Source organism: Rhinatrema bivittatum, chromosome 14, assembly GCF_901001135.1.
Source record: "Rhinatrema bivittatum chromosome 14, aRhiBiv1.1, whole genome shotgun sequence".
NCBI classification, from domain to species: Eukaryota; Metazoa; Chordata; class Amphibia; order Gymnophiona; family Rhinatrematidae; genus Rhinatrema; species Rhinatrema bivittatum.
Window position 1 is genome coordinate 24,218,816 of NC_042628.1, and position 21,327 is coordinate 24,240,142.

General features: G+C 42.4%; 1 protein-coding gene across 2 annotated transcripts in view; it reads left to right on the top strand.

Moving 5' to 3' along the window:
- The window catches only part of TXNDC11 (thioredoxin domain containing 11), an 84,423-nt gene that overhangs the window by 41,280 nt on the left and 21,816 nt on the right, over positions 1-21,327 (top strand). The window contains exons 6-7 of one of the 2 annotated variants that reach the window (XM_029577111.1): positions 17,139-17,251; positions 20,462-20,662. In XM_029577111.1, coding sequence (XP_029432971.1) covers positions 17,139-17,251; positions 20,462-20,662 — 314 coding nt within the window. The remainder of the gene's footprint in view (positions 1-17,138; positions 17,252-20,461; positions 20,663-21,327) is intronic. The other variant, XM_029577112.1, reaches the window with a different exon arrangement.

The window sequence follows — 21,327 nt, forward strand, 5'->3', positions numbered from 1 at the left end:
GAGGCCATGATCTGGTGCAGGGGTTCTCAAACCGGTCCAATGGCCCCCCCCTCCCCCTCCCGTAGGACGGGTTTGAGCACCCCTGATCTCCTGCGCAGGGAGGGAGAGCCGAGCAGCTGTTACTGCAGCTGGAGCTCAGGTGGGTCCTGGCCCTGAAAGCAGTCTCTGGATCCTCACATCCCTAGCTCTAAGGCTGCCCATATACATTTCCCAGCACAGCGTAGATAAATCGCCTATCGCTTTGCTTCGAACTCATCTGCTCTCAGGGTCGTAAAACACTGACACGTTTCTGCTGACCTCAGATGTAATGCAGCTTGTGACCTAAAAATAAAACGGAGGTGTTAAGTAACTGTTTGTTTCTGAGAGACTGCACTTCCAAACCAGCAGCAGTGTGCAGACAGTAATGAATGTTTTAACAGAACCGCCCCCCACCCCAGCCAAAACGCATTTCGGTGCTCCTCGTTGAAGGCCAAGGAGATTTAAGTTTGGTCAGAAGGAGTTCAGGATGCTTTCATGAGCTTATTTTGGGAGTAATTCTCCTTGGTTGTGGTTGAGTCGGTTTAAAAATAACCAAGCATCATAAGAGCTAGGCCTGAAATCTGCTTGGGATCTCCATAGCAACAGAGAAGCCACCATCTTGCATCCGGCTGCTGCTTTCTCCTTTCCAGCTCTCTTTTCCCGGACACAAAGGCCTGACAGTTTCCGCTTAGATTTAAGGTACCAAGCAAAATGGAAAGGAAACTCCATTTTGTTAGCGAGTACATCTTTATTTTACATTTCATAAATCAATGGATTTTTACTTTGGCCTGATAAGATTTAGGTGTATGGTTTTTGACCTGTTTTGGTTTTTTTTTTGCACACAGGAGCATATTAAAGTGTCAAAGAAAAGGAGGTAAATAAAACAGCCAGAGCGGAAGAGCAAACCTCTGAAGCTTGATTCATCTGAAGAAGGGACCTGCATTCTTTTGTTAATCTGTTAAGCGTTATTGCAGCTAATTAAGGCAATGGGTTTGATTCAGAAATCCTTGTCAGGCTGCCCTGTGCACATACACACCTAAGTAGGCCACCGTGTGTTTTACTGAGATTTCTGTCCAGATCAAAATCCTTCTGCACTTACTTTGTTCTGCTATTCATTTTGCCCCCCTCCTCAGTTTTATATTACCCTGCCTCTGTAGCCCAGTTGTTTGGAGCGGGCGGCACATTTTGCGGCCACCTCTGGGTCCTGTGTGTGTGCATTCTGAGCTTGGCCCGTAGGGGTCACTGTTGTGCTATGAATCTTGTTCCCTCCATCCTGGAGGCTGGGAGCATAGCATCCCTGAGGAGCAGAAGCTGGGTGTCAGACTTTGAACCAGGGCTTCCTGCACGGCAGCACACAGCATTGACGCTGTGTGCTGTGCTATGGGGTTGGCTCCCTTATGTTCTTTATTAATAGACATTCTTAGTATTGCTCCTTCAGAAATAAAATTGATTGCATGGTGTTTGAGGAAAGCATTTTGGGTCTGTGGAGAAGAGCTCACTAAACAACATACAAGTACTGTAGCAAAAACATTTTGGAACTGCTCTGGAGTATCTTGACTCCATACTCAACTGAGATGGGGCTTGAGTCAGTAGTTTCAAAACAATAAGAATATCTATCTGACTATATCTTTTGATGCTCTTCATTTTAGGATAAATTGTTATAAATCACAATGCAGAATCAACCATCTACAAATGTTGGTTGACATTCTCATGTATCTAAAGGCTTTTTGCATTCTTGTTACGGGTCATGTACAGCTGAAGGGCTGCTTGTTCGTGGCAGAACTTTATTGTTGTTGCGAGAAGGTTGAGGGTGAGACCGTGTTAAGGTTCTACAAATGGAGCAGCCAGTACATGGCTAGTGATGGAGCCGGAGATGCTGCGTCCCGCGGCCTTGCCTTGTCTCTGAGTCAGATTAATTGCTCAGCTGGAAGACGAGGCAGGAGGTATTCATTTCCTCTCACTCCTTTAAGTCTCCCACTGATGGCAAACTACACGTTTTTCTTTAGCGAAATACATTCTTTTAGTTGTAAATTGAAATATTTCTCTCTGCTCATACTGAAAGATGCAGAGGGCATGCAGTAGACCGATTTTGTCCCAAAGAGATCTTGTCTGATTACACTCTGTAGCTAAGTGATTTCTAAGTAGCAGTTTCAAAGTGATTTGAAAAAGGGAATAATTGAAGTAACGGCCCATTCATCATAATTGATACTGTGACAGACATTATGCAGATGCATTTTGCTATCAACAAGATTTCTTCTCTCGTTCATATTCCCATCTAGTTTTTCCGCTAGCGTTTGCCTCCTCTGCCTTTGGAAATTGTCCATGCTTGACATTTCCCCTTCCTCCAGCGTCAGAGCCTCCGTTCCCAACAATACGGGTCACCTGGTGCGGAGAATGTGAACACAATTGCTCCCAAGAGTTGAGGTTAATAGCAGGGAAGAGGCTGAAGGGGAAGGAAGTTGGAAACATTCTCAGACTCTGAAACCCACTTCTCAGATGAAAAATAACTTTGTTCTGGAATTTTTGAGTAATTACATCCCTGCTGTGGAACAGTGAGCTCAGTGCTATTTCCTCCTTCAAAGCCTGTTAGGTCACTCGGACTTTTTACCGTGTCTCTGCTGTTTCCAGCTTGCTAGCACAGGCCCTAGTAGTCTAAAATATTTCTTTCTGTGGACTCTAGATTCACAAAAATCTTTTCAGGCCACAAAGAGCAGTATAACAAAAGCTTTGTCCTGCAGAAGACCAGAATGAACCAGTCCAGATTCTTGGGAATCAGCTCAAGGATAATGCAACTTCAGTGTGCATTTCAGATATCCTGGCTGCTGGAAACCCAGTCCAGCCCTCTGTAACAGCGATTCTCCTGCAAGCAGGATGGTAGTCCTCACAGATGGGTGACCTCATCAGAGGGAGCCCGGCACAGAAAACTTTTGCCAAAGTTTCTAGCACTTTGGCACACTGAGCATGCCTAGCATGCCACTATCCGCGTGTCCACACAGGGTCCCCCTTCAGTCTCTCTTTTTCTTTTTTTTTTTTTCTGCGACATAGTTGCCTCACGGTAGTGGAGCGCTGCTCTTAGTTCATCTTTTTCAAAGTATTTTTGCCGGTGTTTTTTGTTGACGTTCTTGGCACCGGGTTCCTCTTCTTCGGTTGGTGTCGTCCAGCATCCGATAGGTGTTTTAAATTTTTCCTTTCATGTGGCTGAGTCCCGGAGAGTCGCCTCTCTGTGACCGACTGCCATCGACCGCTCGCTGGTTATTTTTCATGGTGTTGTCTGGTTTTCACTGATGCCCCCAGTGCCTGTGGACCATGTCGATTACTGAACCATATGAGTTCTGTATCCTCTGCTTGGGGGACGTCGCATGATGTCCGAGGGTGCCATCTGTGTGACCAAATGACCCCAAAAGCTGTCGTACCTAGCTGGATAAGATGGAAAAGGTTTTTTGCCAGAAAGTCTGCTTCATCTACTCTGGCATCAGGGGCATTGACACCTAGAGGCCAAGGGGAGCTGTTAGATATGCCGGCCATCTCTACCCCTCCGGCAGGTCCTTCTCTTGAGAGAGGAGCCATCTCCGATGTCGTCGCATTCAAGGACATCAGGATCTTCTCCTTCCTTGGCTCCAGAAAAGACTGGGCCGAGCACCAAGGGAAGTCCCGCAAACATAGTCACTGATTGCGTCGGCACACGGCTCCATGACCGGTGTGGCATCGCCAGCTGCCATGCCACCACCAAAGCGACGCCGTGGAGAAGAGGCACCATCCTCTATCAGATCAGGGAGTCAAGACGTTCCCCACTGGTTGCAGTGCTGGGCACTGAGCCTCTTCGGGGCTCCGAGGAGGCTCTGTTGACACCACCTCCCCCTCCTCCATCTATCTTAACTAAAGCGGACTTTCAGGAGGAGTTGGACCGCAGGGTTCAGCAGGTGGTGCTCTGAGCCCTGAGGGGTATCAAGCCGCCGCTGGTGCTGGAGCCTGCATTGTCTCTCTTGGCACCCCTACTGGAGTGTCTAGACGTCCTTCTGGGTGTACTTCCGATGCAGCCGGTGCCTGGGGGATCATCGGTTCCCCAGCGGCCACCGATGTCCCCCTTACGGAGCAATTCCCATTATCGAGTCCTCCAAGTAGATCCATCGGGGATCTCTGTGTTGTCGATGACCTCGGGGCCGTTGATGCCCTCGATGCCAAAACCGAGAGGCTTGGGCAGGGACCCTCCACTCTGGTCCTCGAGGGACCTTAGCAAGGAGGAGCCCCATATGATTCCTGGGGAGATGATACATCTGAGTTTTCCTCTGAGGACTCAGACGACCTTCTTTCTGAGCTGTCTCTGCTGGATGAGAGGCATCTGTCTCCCCTGGAGGATCTTTCCTTTGCGGGCTTTGTCCGGGCTATGACCGAGGCCATCCTGTTCCAGCTCCTCACTGAAGTGGATGCTCGGCACAAAATGCTGGAGGTCCTCCAGTTTGTTGATGCCCCAAAGGAGGTAATGGCTGTCGCAGTCCATGAGATCTTCAAGGAACTTCTTTTTAGGATCTGGGAGCGCCCCGTGTTCGTTCCTCCTGTCAAGTCGGAAGGTGGACGCCATTTACCTGGTGCAACAAGCCTTGGGCTTTGGGAGGAGCCACCTCCCGCACCAGTCAGTGGTAGTGGAGTCTGCTCTGAAAAAGGCCAAGCGCTCTTGCACCCTCGCTTCTGCCATGCTAGGTTGGGAACACAAGGCCTTAGACGCCCTAGGTAGGAAGGTCTTTCAGGGCGCTATGCTCATCGCCCGTATTCCGTCCTACCAACTGTATATAACCCAACACCACCAGAACCTGTGGAATCAGATCCAGGAATTGTCGGAGCGCCTGCCCCAGCAGCAGCAGGATGCGTTCATGGCTGTAGTGCGGCAGGGCCTGGAGGCCAGCTATATTCAGTAGTGTGGCTGCACTATTGAACATGCCTCCAGAGTTAGCCGGATAAGTTCATCTGGCTAACTTTTCTATCCGGATTGTGTCTGAATATAGACTTTCGAGCAGTGGAGGCATCCTGTTCCCAAGTCCTGTGGCTGTTGCATTAGATTTAAAGGAAGGTGGGGGTGGGGGAGTCGCTTTCAGCTTTGCGTCTCTCTGGACCCTGTGTACTAATCATGTGCTCTGCTGAGTTCACACATTAAGGAGAGTGTAACATACCTGCACTAACCAGCACTTGAATCACAAAAGATAGCATTTGGTGTCCTAAAAAGAGTGATGGCTGGCAGGCATAGAGGATGCATGTGAAACTCATGTTGCTGCTTTGGAGGTCTCCTGCAGAGCGATGCTGGTGTTCTTGCCTCACGGTTTTGTCTAGATAAGCCCCAGACACCTTGCTGTCTGTCCTGATTTGCATGTCTCCGATGGGAAGTGTCATAGCGCTGGGAAAACTGGGCCTCTTGTTGGCATCATGGCTCCGCGGGTACAATAGAAGAAGCCAGCCTTCCTCGTGAATGCTGAGTTTTTCCCCTGTCCTCTGTGACAGAATGTGAACTCGGGGAAGCGTGGTGATAGAGCCGGCAATGTTCTTGCTAAAATGACTCCATTGCTTCGCAGCTGGAATTTCTGCTAATTTTACAGCAGCTTAGACTCCCAGGCTGCTGTAAGCAGAGTTTAGCTTTTTGGCTATTAAAGGGCAAGGTTGGTTTTTGCTGTCTCATTTAGTAAGAGAGCAGTTTAGTCATGCATAAGGATGTGGGCCTTCAAATTCACATGAAGCACTGCTAGTTAACATGCTCTTTGTCCTCAGCAATCTGAGGGTGGACCTCATGACATTTAGGCAGCTCCAGCGATGAAGGGTTTCATTTGTAGTGATGGGATAATTCACATTCTTTTCAGTTAGGGGGCTTCAGTCTCCCTACTGTTTTCTACTCTGTTACATCATGACCAGTAAAAAAGTATAAAGCTATTTTAGAGTTGGGTCTGTCTTCAGAGGCTTCATCCAGCAATCATTTGGAGTTGGCTGGACAAAAGCCAAGACTGGAATATTTCCCCTTGCCGAGAGGATAAGTTTTGTGTGCACAACGTGTGTGTGCATAAAGAGGCGGCACTGAAGGCATTCTGGAGGCGGGGTTAAACTTTAGTTGGTGGAGGCTGATTTGAGCGCTGTCTGGCTAAAATTATGCGCACATGCCTAGTCAGAAAAATGCTTGTCCTAAAGCTAATCCGAGTAAAACTATGCACATAACTTTTTATTCGAATACATTTGGCGGCAGACTTATCAGAGTACATCCCGCTGAATAACGCGATAAAGTTACACACATAACTTTACTCAGATGATTTAGCTGCTTGCCAACTGTCTGAATATTGACTTTTGTGTGTCCAACTCTGGTTTGAGCAAAACCTTGACAGGGGAAGGAGAATATCCCTTCCTTCAGATGATAAGGTGTAACATTAATGGCCATTATAGTAGATAAATATTTGAGATTGCATGCCTGAAATTCTGTTCAGTCATCTTTGTCCTTTGCTCCGAGGTTTAGTAGTGGCTCCCACTGGTTTTTGGTAGCCCAGCGTGTGTCGGGCTTTCAGAATATCCAGAATGTGGGGTTGCAGATAATGTCCATTTTATTCAAAAGCTGACTTTATCTGCAAAGTGATTTTGGAGTGACCAAAGGCTGATGTGTAGCCTGTTCTGCATTTTCACAGGTCACGCTGGATTCTGGCAGTTCTCCCTCCAGATATGATGTGCTCGTCATTAGCAGGAAACCAAGGCTATAAAATAGCACGGGGATTCTTAACCCTGCTAAGTGACGCAAGGTTTATGTTTTCCATTTGCTCCTCACAAAGAGGATTTGTCTGTTCCCAGCTCCATTGCAGTAGGGTAGATAGCTGCTAAGTAAATTTGGAAAAGACAGAAAAGCCAACCGGTGATCTCAAAGCCAACCGGTGATCTCACCCACATTACGGATTTTGAATAAATCTTGTGTGTTATTACAGCTGTTTTACTAGATGTACTAAGCATTTTACCCCAGACACTAAGTGGGAGAATCTCCTCCATGCAGATGGACCTCTGTGCCTTAGGATTTGCACAGTCAGACTAATTCAGATATGTAATTGTGTTTGTGTCTGCAATCCGTCTGTCCATCTTTGATGTTATCTCCTCCATCAGGTTTCAGCTGATTGAACGAGGTGTAATGCACTTCAGAAGCTCTTGATCTGAGCAAGTGAGGTTAACAAAACAAGCTGGGGAAGTGCATGTCGGCAATCCCTTTAATAGCGCCTTTTAACAGCAGAACAGATGCAATGCTATTAAAGTTGTTCTTTAAAAAGGCACTGTGGTTTTTTTTTCCGGCTTAAAAAGTGAGTGGACTTGAAGGGCTTCCTCAGGTTGGTTGGTTTAGGGCTATTATATTTCCTCTGGTTTTGATGCAGTAGAGATGAATGTCAGTACTGAAGAATATTGGATGTCGTCAGAGATTCTTGAGCTGAATTATAGGGTTAGCGGCAGAGTCACGTGACTGCTTCCGTCCTGTTTCGAGGTATGGGGTCCTGTTACTTTATAGTAAGATTATGTTTAATGGATTGATCCTGCAGATAATGTAGTAATTATGCTTACAGCATGGTCATTTCATACATCCTTCAGTTATTTTTTGTTGTTGTTGCCAGCAGATTTGGTGTAAGGACATCTCTAGCAGCAAATGGAAAGAGCAACTTTGGTGTGATGAACTGCAGCTATTTCCTGCTGTATCCCCGCACCACTGTAATTTTTGCCAGTAGAGGATAGTAAATGAAAGACATTTTTCACAGTAAAGTACCCATAAAGGAGAGAGGATATAACCTAATTTTCCTTATATAGGTTCTCGTTGCTTTAGCTGAAAGCATATATTTAGTTAGTTAACTTGTATATTGTGTTAACTTGATAAGAATGTCTTAGGGTGAGAGACATATTTATGTAGTGCATTGCCCTACTGTGACTTCTTTTATTGGATGTAGACACTCTGTTTTCTTTCTCTTGCTACCGGGAGGAGGTGGGGGAGAGAGAAAAGAGAGAGAACTTTTAGCTTAGGAAACCAGGTCTAGACATGGAATGAACTTTGTGCATTCATCACACAGGAATCATGGCAGCCTTGTGCCTAATTAAAACGTATTGCAACACAGTGCAAGGTGTTGCACATAGAGAAAAATAACCCATGCTGTAGTTACACGATAGGTTCCATATTAGGAGCTACCACCCAGGAAAATGATCTAAGCATCAATGTATTATCCGCTATGAAATCATTGGCTCAGTGAGCTGCAGCGGTCAAAAAAGCAAACAATGTTAGGAATTATTAGGAAGGAATTATTATTAGGAAGGGAATGGCGAATAAAACCAAGAATGTCATAATGCCTCTGTAGCGCTGCATGGTGAGTCCACACCTAGAGGACTGTGTGCAGTTCTGGTTGCCGCATCTCAAAAAAGATATAATTGCAATGGAGAAGGTACAGAGAAGGGCGACCAAAATGATAAATGGGATGGAACGGCTCCCCTATGAAGAAAGACTAAAGAGGTTAGGGCTGTTCAGCTTGAAGAAGAGATGGCTGAGGGGGGAGATATGATAGAGGTCTACAAAATCATGAAAGGACTTGAACGGGTAAATGTGAATCGGTTATTTACTCTTTCAGATAATAGAAGGACTAGGGGGCACTCCATAAAGTTAGCAAATAGCACATGTAAAACAAATTGGAGAAAATTCTTTTTTACTTAACACATAATTAAGCTCTGGAATTCATTGCCAGAGGATGCAATTAGGGCAGTCAGTGAACTAAGTTTAAAAAAAAAGGTTTGAATACGTTTCTGGAGAAGTCCATAAACTGTTATTAATCAAGTTGACGTAGGGAATAGCCACTACTATTAGTGGCATTAGTAGCATGGGATCTATTTAATGTTTGGGTACTTGCCAGGTGCTTATAACCTGGATTGGCCACTGTTGGAAACAGACTGCTGAGCTGCTTGTACCCTCAGTCTGACCTAATATGGCAATTTCTTATGTTCTTACAGCTACCAAACTAAACTCAACTGCCAGATCAAGTCTCCTTTAATAGAAATTAAGGGGAAGCAGATGGAGTAGATGAGTCTTTTGCTCAGGTAGCAAAGAATGCTGTATGGATTGACTTTCCAGAAATCTGTATTTCCTCATCATCCCTATCAGACCAGTCCAGACGCATAGATTTTATCCCTCTACCGGCAGATGGAGATAGAGAATGAAAGCTTTGCTGGAAGCAGCCTACTTAAGGGACTGTGCCACCTGATCTGGACTGGTCTGGTAGGACTCAAGGAAAGACAGTTAACAGATAAGAAAGCTAATTTTACCTTTGGCTTGGTTCTCTTTTTTTGTTCTGTTGATGTGTCTTGAATATGAATCTCTAGAGTGAGTAATTATGGTTTTCATGAAGGGGTTATGCAGCAATAATGGTCGAAAAACCTATAAAACAGTGAATGCTTTTTATGCTGTCTTTTTTGTGAATTATATATATTTTCAATTGCTTTGGATTTCACCATGTTTGCAGGATTATAATACATAACCAATTTATAATAATTCTTCAGAGAAGTATTCATAGTTTGTAATACTTTTTTATAGGACCAACAAAAGAGATGTTGCAATGTATGAGCTTTAGAGACCTTACAGACCTCTTTTTCAGATGTTGGAACTTCACACTGCTACCAGCTCATGAAATTAACATTCAGTGGAAAGCTCCTGCTCCTGATGGCATTCATTCTCACCCCTCTGTACCAATTCGAAGAAGTTGTACAGACGTTTCTTGGTCTCTGTTGTCATAATCTTCAGAGGGATAGCCGTATCAGTCTGGTGTAGCAAAAAATGACAAGAGTCGGGTGGCACCTTATAGACTAACCGGTTTTTTTTTTGAAGCATGAGCTTTCGAGGATAAAGTCCACTTCTTCAGATCACTTGGAGATGCATCTGATGACGTGGACACTGTCCTGGAAAGCTCGTGCTTCAATAAATTGGTTAGTCTATAAGATGTCATTTTTTGTCATAATAATGTCTGACTCTGTCCCGCAAATACACATCTAGCTGCTTTTCATTACTAAGCTTCTGAGCTTGCTTTTTATACCTGCCAAACCTGGGGATCAGAGCCATATGCAACATCTGAGTTGGAAACAGTAGCAATACTGAAATTATATTCTAAATATCATTAAAGGAGCAGCTGATGCAACAGAATGCTTTTCCAGATGGTGATCAGGTCTCTCTCATGGGCTTGTTGACAGGAGTTTGTCATTTGATTTTACGGAGATCCAACCAGTTATGTGCTGTTATCAAAGGATGTTTATGATGATCACAGTGCTTGAGATCCAGGAGAGGAACCACAAGTTGATAGTTTGAATTTTGATTGAAGTTCAAATGACCTCTGCTACTGATAAACCAAGCTCTCTGTCTTTCCCTGCATCTCTGCTGCTCCAGCTGTAATCAGCTGCTATACGCCTCGCAATATGGATTCCGCAAGAACCTAGGCACAGAATCCCTCCTCACCTCCCTCACAGACCTCCTTACTCTTGGCATAGACAAAGGACAATCCTTCATATTGGTCCTTCTAGATCTTTCAGCAGCCTTTGATACCGTCAATCATTCTATTCTCTTAAACCAATTATCTACAATAGGAATTTCTGGATTGGCGCTCTCCTGGTTCAAATCGTTTCTCACTAACAGAGGTTATAAAGTTAAAATCCAAAATAAAGAATCATCACGTTTCGACTCGACCATTGGAGTCCCTCAAGGCTCCTCTTTATCCCCTACACTCTTTAACATTTACCTCATGCCTCTTTGTCAACTCCTCACCAACCTCAACTTAAATCACTTTCTTTATGCAGACGACATACAAATACTGATCCCCATCAAAGAATCTTACTCAAAAACACTTGATTTCTGGGAGTCCTGTCATCAAGAAATCAAAAACCTCCTCAACAGCCTAAATCTGGTTCTTAACTCCAATAAAACAGAACTATTACTCATTTCTCCGGAGAACAACAATCCTTCAACTTGTCTTCCAACCAACCTACAAACTACTCAAGTAAGAGATCTAGGTGTTCTAATTGACAATAAACTAAACTTCAAAGCCCACATAAACAAAACAACCAAAGACTGCTTCTATAAGCTGCATGTTTTAAAAAGAATAAGACCCCTCTTCCACACCAAAGACTTCAGAACCATCCTCCAAGCTCTCATATTCTCCAAATTAGACTATTGTAACTCTACGTTACTTGGCCTCCCCTCCTCCTACACCAAACCGCTCCAAATGGTCCAAAATGCAGCAGCCAGACTACTAACTAACACCAGGAAGAGAGACCATATCTCCCCAGTCCTAAAAGACCTCCACTGGTTACCAATTCATTTCAGAGTAATTTACAAATCTATCACCTTAATATACAAAATCATTCACCAACACACTACAATTGACCTACAAATTCCTTTACGTCCACACATATCCACAAGACCGACCAGAGAAGCTTACAAAGGATGCCTCATTGTTCCACCTACCAAAACCACTAACCACAGTACCTTAAGACACCGAGCCTTCTCCACAGCAGGCCCACAATTATGGAACACTATCCCACCAGATCTCAGAAGTGAGCCATGCCTCCTAACTTTTAGGAAAAGACTTAAGACATGGCTGTTTAGGCAAGCCTTCCCGAACTCCACTTAACACGCCAACCATTAAAGACTCCACTCAGCAACTATATATTTCGGATTATGTATATATACTGTACTATTGTATATAATTAACCTCCTCTCTCTCTCTCTATTTTTCCTCCTCCCAGTTTACAGCCCCTGTTAATTGTAACTGCATCTCTTCATCACGTTTAGTTATGTTCTTGGTTTGTTCTTCACACCCCTGTTTCATGTAAACCGGCATGATGTGAACGCTTTCATGAATGCCGGTATAGAAAAACCTTAAATAAATAAATAAATAAATAAATAAATTGTACGCCTGTGCTGCCTCTTTGCTTCTTCCCCTTGAAGCCTTCCTGGCAACCTAATCGCCAGAAATGTGCTTCCCCATCATCTACTGGGTTGCCCGTACATAAGGATTAGATTGTGAGGCACATTAGAATTCTTTTGGAGGTGAAACTTCAAATTATTCTGCTCTTCCTCCTGATGATCAGAGGGTGAATATTAATCTAAAGCTGTAATATTTCCCATTAGATAATTGCTTAACTTTTTGCTAGATAATTTCAAAGTAACTTAGATGCTTTTTTTAAACTTGCAACTCATCCAGGGAGGAAGCCTGGCAATGCAGGTGACTATGAAAGTCGGTTTAGTTTACCATCCATTATTAATGCGCTCTGGATTTTAATCCTTTCATAGCTTGGTCTCTTGACAACCTGTTTCTAATATTTTGCAGCAAGCTGTGTATTGCACAATGTGATAGGTTTTTGTTTTTTAAAATGGCTCTCCCCCTGGCCTCTTCACCTCCTTGCATGTCTGAACCAAATCAGCGGCTGTCCTAATTGCACCTTTATTTACATGTACAGTGGAGGACTTTTGAGACCGAGGCCCCATAGCAGCTTCGGTCCTGACTTTGGGAACTTCTGCCCTTCGTAAGCTCTCCTTCCACTCCCGTCTCTAATCAAGCTGGGACTGGGAGAAGCCTGTCTTTCCCCCTTTCCCATCCCCCACCCTCTTCAGCACCCCTAACACCAGCAGACGTAAAGGAAACTCTGGCGGTAAACGTCCGGAGAAAGCATTAACGGCGTCTGGCCCAGGAGCAGGCAGAGAGTGTGACCTTGGACAACTTCCAAGGTGGTTGATCACTTTCTGGCTGGCCCGTTGCCGTTGGCTATTTTAACTTAAAGGGCTACTTCCAGCTTTAGGTTCATCTCTTGCCTTACTGTACCTTTTGTTCAGCACAGTATTGGGATTTTTTTTTTCTTAGATCTATGCAAGACTAGAGATCAAAATGATTTATATTGTTGCCAAACACCCCAGTCTTCTCTTGTATACTGATCCACAGAACAAACAAGCTAGCTTTCTGTCAAATATATATTTTATCTGAATTACCCTGTTTGTGCTCAGAGGCTTCCTCCTGGTTTTTTCAGCTTCCGGCTCATTTGGAACCAGGGCCGACCTCTGGTGCTCCGAGCCTTCGTTTGCAACTACCTGGGGATTTTTTTCCCCTTATTTTGTATTCCCTCTGGTCCAGTTGTTGTTGTGATACTTCTTGGACAGGGGACCATACACCAGGGCTCCTTCCAAATCTCTGCAATCTCTGACCCTAAATCCAGCCACTAGGTGTCGCCATTCTGCAATGACTGGGGTTCCATTCCGACCCCCACCCTCAAGGGGCTGCGAATTCTCCCTCTACAGCATTTCCAGCCGGCCTAGGAAGCAAAGTGAAGCAAACCCAGGCCTTCCACTGTTCGTTTCCATTTCCAACTCTTCTGGAAATGTTTTTCCAAATTAAGAAAAACATTCTGCATAAGGATCCTCCTGGTCGTGCTCCTCCCCTAATGCAGTATATATTATCCAGTGCAGGAAATGCGAAGAGGGAGGCTGCATTATCAAGACACGTCTGAGGTTAAAGAGGAGAATAAACTTCACAGACCCAGAGTTACACATCACAAAAAATGAGGCAACAACTTCATGGGGGAAACCTTTTTTGGTTACCAGACCACTGGATCAATCTTATGATCTGGATGTTAAAAGAAAATTCAGAACTGTCCAGGAATATAAGACATTTGAAGTTAAAATGTTCAGAAATAACATACAAGGACTTCATGGAGACTTGGATTTTTTTTAACTCATGGCCAAACATAATTTTGTGTCGTCCTGTCAGCTTCTTATCACTGTAACACATCAAACTCCCACTTCCCTTTCTTACTACCTTTCTGTCATTCACCTGTATGTGCAGGTAAAGTCATCTTTTACTCATTCTGTTTCATCCTAAAGAAAGCTGTCAAGAAATGTATTAAGGTAGTCCAATAAAGAGATACCACCTGCTAGATATCATTTTTGTTTCTTGACCTGTGTTTCCATGCATTCAAGTGGACTAACATGAGAACCACATTACTGCATCCAAAAGCTGCCATATAATCATAAAATCTCTGAAGAAGAAACTGGATTCTCTTTAAAAAAAAAAGAAAAACTTTGTAGTGTACAAAATTTTTTTTAATTAGGTCACAGATATAATTCCCAGTACAATTTGATCTGTTTACTCAGGTCACAAATATAATTCCCAGTACAATTTGATCTGTTTACTCATAAACCCAACAAAAGGCTAGCAAACCCTCATAATAAGCTGGAATAAGGCTGTATTTTTCTAATGTACTTTTGAGAACGTAAGTATTATCAAGAGCACAGGAAATTTCTGCCTGAGCTGTGCCTGACCTTTTTTCTAAAGCTACACTAACTCTCTCTTCCCTGGGCTCATAAGCGGATTAGGATTCTTGTTGCAGCATTTCTGTTTATGTGAGGCATCCCAAGGTCCTTTCCTAAGCTTTATAATTTGGTTTTCTGCTGTTATTGCCTTGCCTGTCATGGTTTTCCGGATCATAGTCCAGATTTAGGTGTTTCTGAATAGTCGTGTGTCCTTTTTCCAGTAACCATTGCAATATCTCCAGAGGCTTCCTGATATAATAAGGGGATAGGCTGACCAGCATTGTGTAAGCCTATTATTTCCGTGCGTATAACACGGACTGGTGCGAGGTCTCTCTATATAAAAATATATATGCTAATTTAATACATAGTTACTTATAGAGTTGTGCATAAATATGACCAGGGGAGAAAGGGTTGGTTTAGGGAAATCATGGGACAAGGATCAGAAGTACGCACACAAGTTACTGTTTTATAAGCAGTATACACTTATACATTACCGAACTTGTCTGTACACTTTTCCATCTGCTAATTGACTTGTGCAGTTGAAATCCAACGCATCTTTTGAGTGGGAAGTCTGGATGAATTGCTGGGGGTTCAGGGTGATGTGCTGGAGGATCTGTAGGTGAACTGGGTTGAGGAATCATCCTAGTGCAGGTGCAAGGAAGTGTTTTTGGAAGCCTGCCTCATCATTTAATTCTTAGTTATGCATGATTGTTATAACGTGTTTTTTATATATATATATATATAGAGAGAGAGAGAGAGAGATTTTTACTATCTGCTCTATCTATTTTTGTAACATGGGACAGAAACACATGGTATTTTATAAACTGGCCCCCACCACACAGCTTATAAAATATTAGCAGAAATCTCAGTGGATCTATTTAGTGTACCGTGGACGATTTTGAAAAGTTGGGCTCCTTAAGATTAAATTACTTATTTTCTTAATGGAATCAGTCTCATCAAAGGCCGAAGAGAATTAACAAGTTTTTCCAAAGATGTCATTAAATTATCAGATGAGACATCATTTAATGCTTTTAAAAATCTATCTGCTCTCATATCCCTCGTATTTCTGTAACAGTCGATTGAGGATTAATTATTGCTATAGGGAATTACATTTTAGTCTCCAAAGATAATAAATATTGATCAGACCAAACTACCGGGTTAATTGAAAGATTCTCTGTTTGACAATATATCTGAGTCATGTCTGACAGAAATATCAACTCTGTAGTGCCAGAGACCCCAGCTGTAGTCTGGCTTTCACATTGCTTCTTTATAACCAGGAATCCTCTGTGCTTACCTCTTAGGACCACATAATTAAAAGCTGATTAAACATATTGCAGTGTCAGAGATCTTGGAAATATTAGTCACCGTTGACTCCATGGTGACAGGGAGCTACAAGTGATTAATATTTATAAGATCAGAGAGGGTGCATGTTTATTTGACGGCTAGTTATAAAGTCTAAATATTGATTTCTGGCTCCCTAAATGTAAAAAAAAAATCCTGGAAACTCACTTTCATAAGAGAATGCTACTCAGTTTTTAGTAGTAATCAAATTCTTCAAGGCACCTTTTTAATGGTTAGGTGTGCTTGCCTGGCTAGACGATGTGTTTTGAATCCAAGCAGATTGATAGCAATCCGCACTTTACACAGGATGCTCCTACAGCTGTTGTGTGCATCTGCGTTCTCCCTAGTTGGTGATGTCGACTTGTTCCCAGGTTCTCTCCCAAGATGGCTGTGCAAGCGGGCATCTTGAATCTGTTGCTGACCCTTTCAGTGGTCGGAACTGCCAATTCAGGTGAGGTTTCCCGGACAGCTGGTTGGGTTTGAAACCCATTTTCCAGGCAGGCAACCCCAAGAAGGCAAATAAGCGGGGAGCTAACCTTTTTATTTTTGTATTTTGCTCCTCTGATACTTCTGTGGTCCGAAGTCAGAACTTTATCATAGCAGTTAGGATCTATATAAAATACTGAGGACAGTATATGACAGAAAAGTGTATTTTTATGGCATTTCAACCTATTTGCTACAATATAAGCAGAGTGGTCAAACATTCCAAGAGTAATATACAAAGCTGAGGGTGGCGAGGGGATAGCTTAGTTTTTATCAGGGAAACTAGTCTTAAAGTCATGTCTGTCCGTTCCTGTTAAGTGTGAATTCCATCCCAATAACTTTTGAACCATTCATCCAGTTTCATTCAGTTTAATGCCCCTGATACTTAGAATCCCTGCTTAGAAATAGGCCAGTTCAATCCAGTTTAAATCTCAAGGTGATGTCATGGAGCATTTTGAAAGCTGCTTTACCATTGGTTAGTAGCTAGGGTTATGAAATAGTATCCATTTTAAAAAAATTAAACGGTAAGTAAAAGTCTTACTGTTTAATCCTTTAAATGCTAATACCTGCTTCTACTGAAGTGGGTCTGCAGCTGACTTCCAAGTTCCACTTTTCTGGTATATGCTGCATGGCTCTTGATACTGGGGCAGGCTGGGCCACTACTGGCCAGTGTGGGCCACAAACAGGCATGTCAGAGAAGGGGCGGGGGAAGCACGCGGGCAAGTTGAGTAGGAATCAGATCATGCATGGGAATGTCATGGCAGGGTAACTCAATCTTCAATGTACTTTATCATTTAAACTATTAATATTTTAAAAGATATTTACATTCCAGTAAACTAGGAAACTAGGCATTGTGAAATGTTCACATATCTCCCTTTTTTAATACCACGAAGCTCTTGCTTCCAAACTGTGTAATCCATGTAGTATGTACAACTTAAAAAAAATAAAATAAAATAAAAATACAAATCTCCCTTCGCAGATTACATAGGTACGGTACGCTTTGGAGTCATCACGGACAGACGGATTGCCAAGGAGATCTCGCTGATGGACTCGGGGAGTGTCTACCTCCATAGAAAGCTCAATGCCTCTTTAGTAAGTACTTATGGAGACTGAATTTGGATTGCCATTTCTTGTTACGAATGCACCTCTGTTGTGCCATGCAGAAATGCACTTCTTTGTGCACTGAGGAATAATAATCATGGTTAGATATGGGACTTTTGTCGAAAGTCCTTTAATAATGTAGAACACAGCGATCATCATTCAGAGACTTGTACTCGTTTACGTCAGAAGGATGAATGTCTTATGTGGCCATTCTAAGATTTGAACTTCTAGATGTTACATTGCTGCATTCTTTGGTCTTAACATTAGACGTTTGTAAAGATATATGCCTCTAATTTAATAATTCAAAGTTCTTGTATTCTGCCCTTTCCATTGATCATATAATTAGGTTGTAGCATTGTAAAGCAATAACAAGCAAGCTTGTGCCCGCCTTGTCTGGAGACATTCTTGAGGGCGTTTTTAGGTCGGGGAGGCAATAACGTATATCGTTTGTATTTTCAAATGTACACATGTTGTTTGTTTCACATTTTTGCCCATTAAAAAAAAAATAAAAAAGCACAAAAGTCCACAAATACCTTGTACCCATGGCAATGACCAAAGCAAAACTACACACACAGTTTTGCCTTGTTTATGGGTGAAAATGCTATGGGTAAAAAGTACCTGCGGTATTTGGGAGGTTTGGATTTAATTAGATGGTTCCTTATAGGTGGATTTTTTTTGTATTGGGCTTTGGATATATTGGTCAAATTGGGTTTCAAGGTGCTTTGATTCCAAGGTGGTACAGACGTAAGTTGCTTTAGTAATTGTACTAGTTTTGGGTAGTAGAATTGATTGTATGTATTTTTGCAGCTGATTTATTCCCTAATGAGACTGGGGAATGAGCCCTATCTGGTGATTGAATTTATGTGTAATTGATATTGCATTATAATTTGTTGTTGATTTTCTATTGCTTTATGAATTTTATTTATTTAATTTTGACTTGTTTTATGTACTGTATTTTTTTTAATTTGTTGGAAGACACTTTTGGCAATCTGTTGGGACAAAAGCATCCTATGCTTTTGTCTTTGATTATACTGAGCTAGTGTAATGACACAGATATTATACTGAACTAGTGTAAGGATCCATTAAAAATGCAGAAAGAAAGGGTAAACTATATAAATACCTACGGAAAAAGCAGCAACTACTTTTTACAGTGGTATTTGTACAAGTTGGATCTGTGTAGCAAACTACACACGCACTCACTTCCTGACCTCCCCTGCTCCCAGAAACTCTGCTTGTGTTTCTGCTAGCAGCTAAAAGTAGCCCTGCTGTTACACAGTGTGCATACTTTCACATGGACAAAGACTGGGCAATGTTCCGAAGGCCCTTATGTACACGTGAACATATTTACTTGTGTAAAATGCATAGAAAATTGCCTTATTCATAAAGGTGGAAATGAGGAGGCTGGAAACTAAGGACCAGATAAAATCTGACCTCCTGTTGTGAATAAATTAATGGAATTGCTGCTAAAACAGAGGATCGTGCAATTTTTGGAATCCAATGGATTGCAAGATCCAAGGCAGCATGGTTTTTACCAGAGGTAAATCTTGTCAGACGAATCTGATCAATATTTTTGACTGGTGACCAGGGAGTTGGATCAAGGGAGAGGGCTAGACATAGTGTACTTGGAATTCAGCAAGGCCTTTGACACGGTTCTGCATAGAAGACTTTTATAAATAAATTGTGCGCCCTTGGTATGGATCCTAGAGTGACTGAATGGTTTAGAAACTGGCTAAGTGGGAGGCGACAAAGTGGTAGTGAGAGAGGAAGTTGTTACTAGCGGTGTGCCTCAGGGCTTGGTCCTTGGACCGGTCCTTTTCAACATTTTTGTGAGTGACATAACTGAAGGGTTGTTGGGAAAGATTTGTCTTTTTACCGATAATACCAAAATCTGTAACAGGACGGATATCCAGGAAGGTGTGGAAAATGAGGAGGGATCTAGCGAAAGCCCGAGGAATGGTCTAAGATCAAGCAGTTAAGGTTTAATGCTAAAAAGTGCAAAGCCCAAGGGAAAGGTACAGTATTCAAGTTGAAATTCTTCTAAGCCCAAAGGAAGAGCAGGATCTGGGGGTAATTTTTATCTGATGATCTTAAGGTGGCCAAACAGGTGGATAAAGCGACGGTAAAGCCAGAAAGATGCTTGGCTGCATTGAGAGAGGAATGGTCAGCAGGAAAAGGGAGATGATATTGGCCTTGTATAGGTCCCTGCTGAGACCTCACTTGGAATACTATGTACAATTCTGGAGACCGCATCTTCAAAAGAATATAAACGGATGGAGTCGGTCTAGAGGGTGGCTACTAAAATGGTCAGTGGTCTTCGTTCTAAAGCATATGGGGGATATACTTAAAGATCTAAACATATGTACCCCAGAGGAAATGCAAGATAGGGGAGATATGATAGAGACATTCAAATATCTCAAAGGTTTCTATGCACAGGAGATGAGCCTTTTTCAGCGGAAAGGAGACTGTAGAACGAGGGGTCATGCGATGAGGTTGAAAAGGGGTAGTCTTAGGAGTAATCTTAGGAAATATTTCTTTACAGAGAGGGTGGTGGATGTATGGAACAGCCTTCCATTGGACGTGGTGGAGACAAAAACAGTATCTGAATTCAAGACAGCATGGGATAAATACAAGGGATCTATAAGGAAGTGATGAGAATTCTAATGCTAAATTGGACAGATGGGCCATGCAGTCTTTTTCTGCCATCATATTTCTATATTTGTGTCCCTTGAAATAATCATTTTTATTGTATATCATCTTTCGGTGAAAGCTATTAAGGGGCAATTCTTGGTGGGATGATGGAATGGACCATAAGGAAACAAAAATCAAACATTAAAGGTCCATTCAAAGCAGTGTAAATATGACTTTTGGAACTTAATGAACAGAGTGACCAATGCAAAATTAGCACATTATGTAGAGAGAAATGATACCGAAGAGTGTTGTATACTTCTGATTCTGATAGTATCATGAGCGATTTGATCAAAAGTTATAAAGACCCCTAGTAGCTCCAGAATGTACTTTCAGTCAGATGTTGTCCTTTATGTGATACTGAGGATGATTGGAGAGGGTACGTGCGAAGGCCCAGGTGAAGAGTCCTTTGGTTCAAGTCTCTTTCAGGAAAACATGAGCAGATCTTTTCGTATAAGTTTCAGAATGGTGAGACTCTTCTTGTTTTGTTTTGTGTTTTGTTTTTGATCCCTAAAGATCTATCCGCACAAGGTCCTGAATTACACAGCTCAGAATATCTGTAATTGGGCCTTGGAAAACCGAGAAACTCTGATTCGCTGGCTGAGGCCTCATGGAGGCAAAAGTCTTCTTCTGAATAATGAACTGAAGAAAGGGCCAGCACTCATCTTGTTCATTCCTTTCAACCCCTTATCAGAAAATTATCCTCTCTTAGATGAGGTACGTGATAAATGTCGTGGGTAAATGTGAAAGGTAATGAGTTTGTAGGATGTTCTCTCAGTTTGCATGTTTTTAATACAGCTTTGTTTTGTCCTCCTTCCCTATAAGTACTATAGCATATTGTTCACTGTTCCTTGACAGTAATGTGTGGTTAAACCATTCGTTTTAGTGTCATTCCGTTGATATGAGTCATATTGTCATTGCCATGTAAACCTTGTGAACACGTTAAGCACCAGGCCATCTTTGTTCATCACGCATGCCGACAGTGCCAGATTCATGTAAGACTGATGCTGCTATATTTCCTTTTATTGAAAACTAAATGCTTTCATGTAAATTAAGATTGCAACATTTTTGTATTAGTTATTGCAATTAGTAACTTCAGACTCAGTTTCATGGAGATCCATCCATCGTATTTGGTGTTTGCAGCTCAAAGCAACATATAACTAATCAATTATACATGCTTGGTATTTCTCTACTTTTCTTCTCACGCTCAACTCTTCTTGCTATGTGCACGCCTCTTATTGACCCCACAACTCTTTATAAACTCACTGTATACTGCAGTGGAGATTGGACGAGTGAATAGAGGATCCCTTACAAGTTACAGTACCTTTTCTTCAAACAAGATGAACATTATCGAAAGATAAGGTACATGAGGTCCTTTTGTA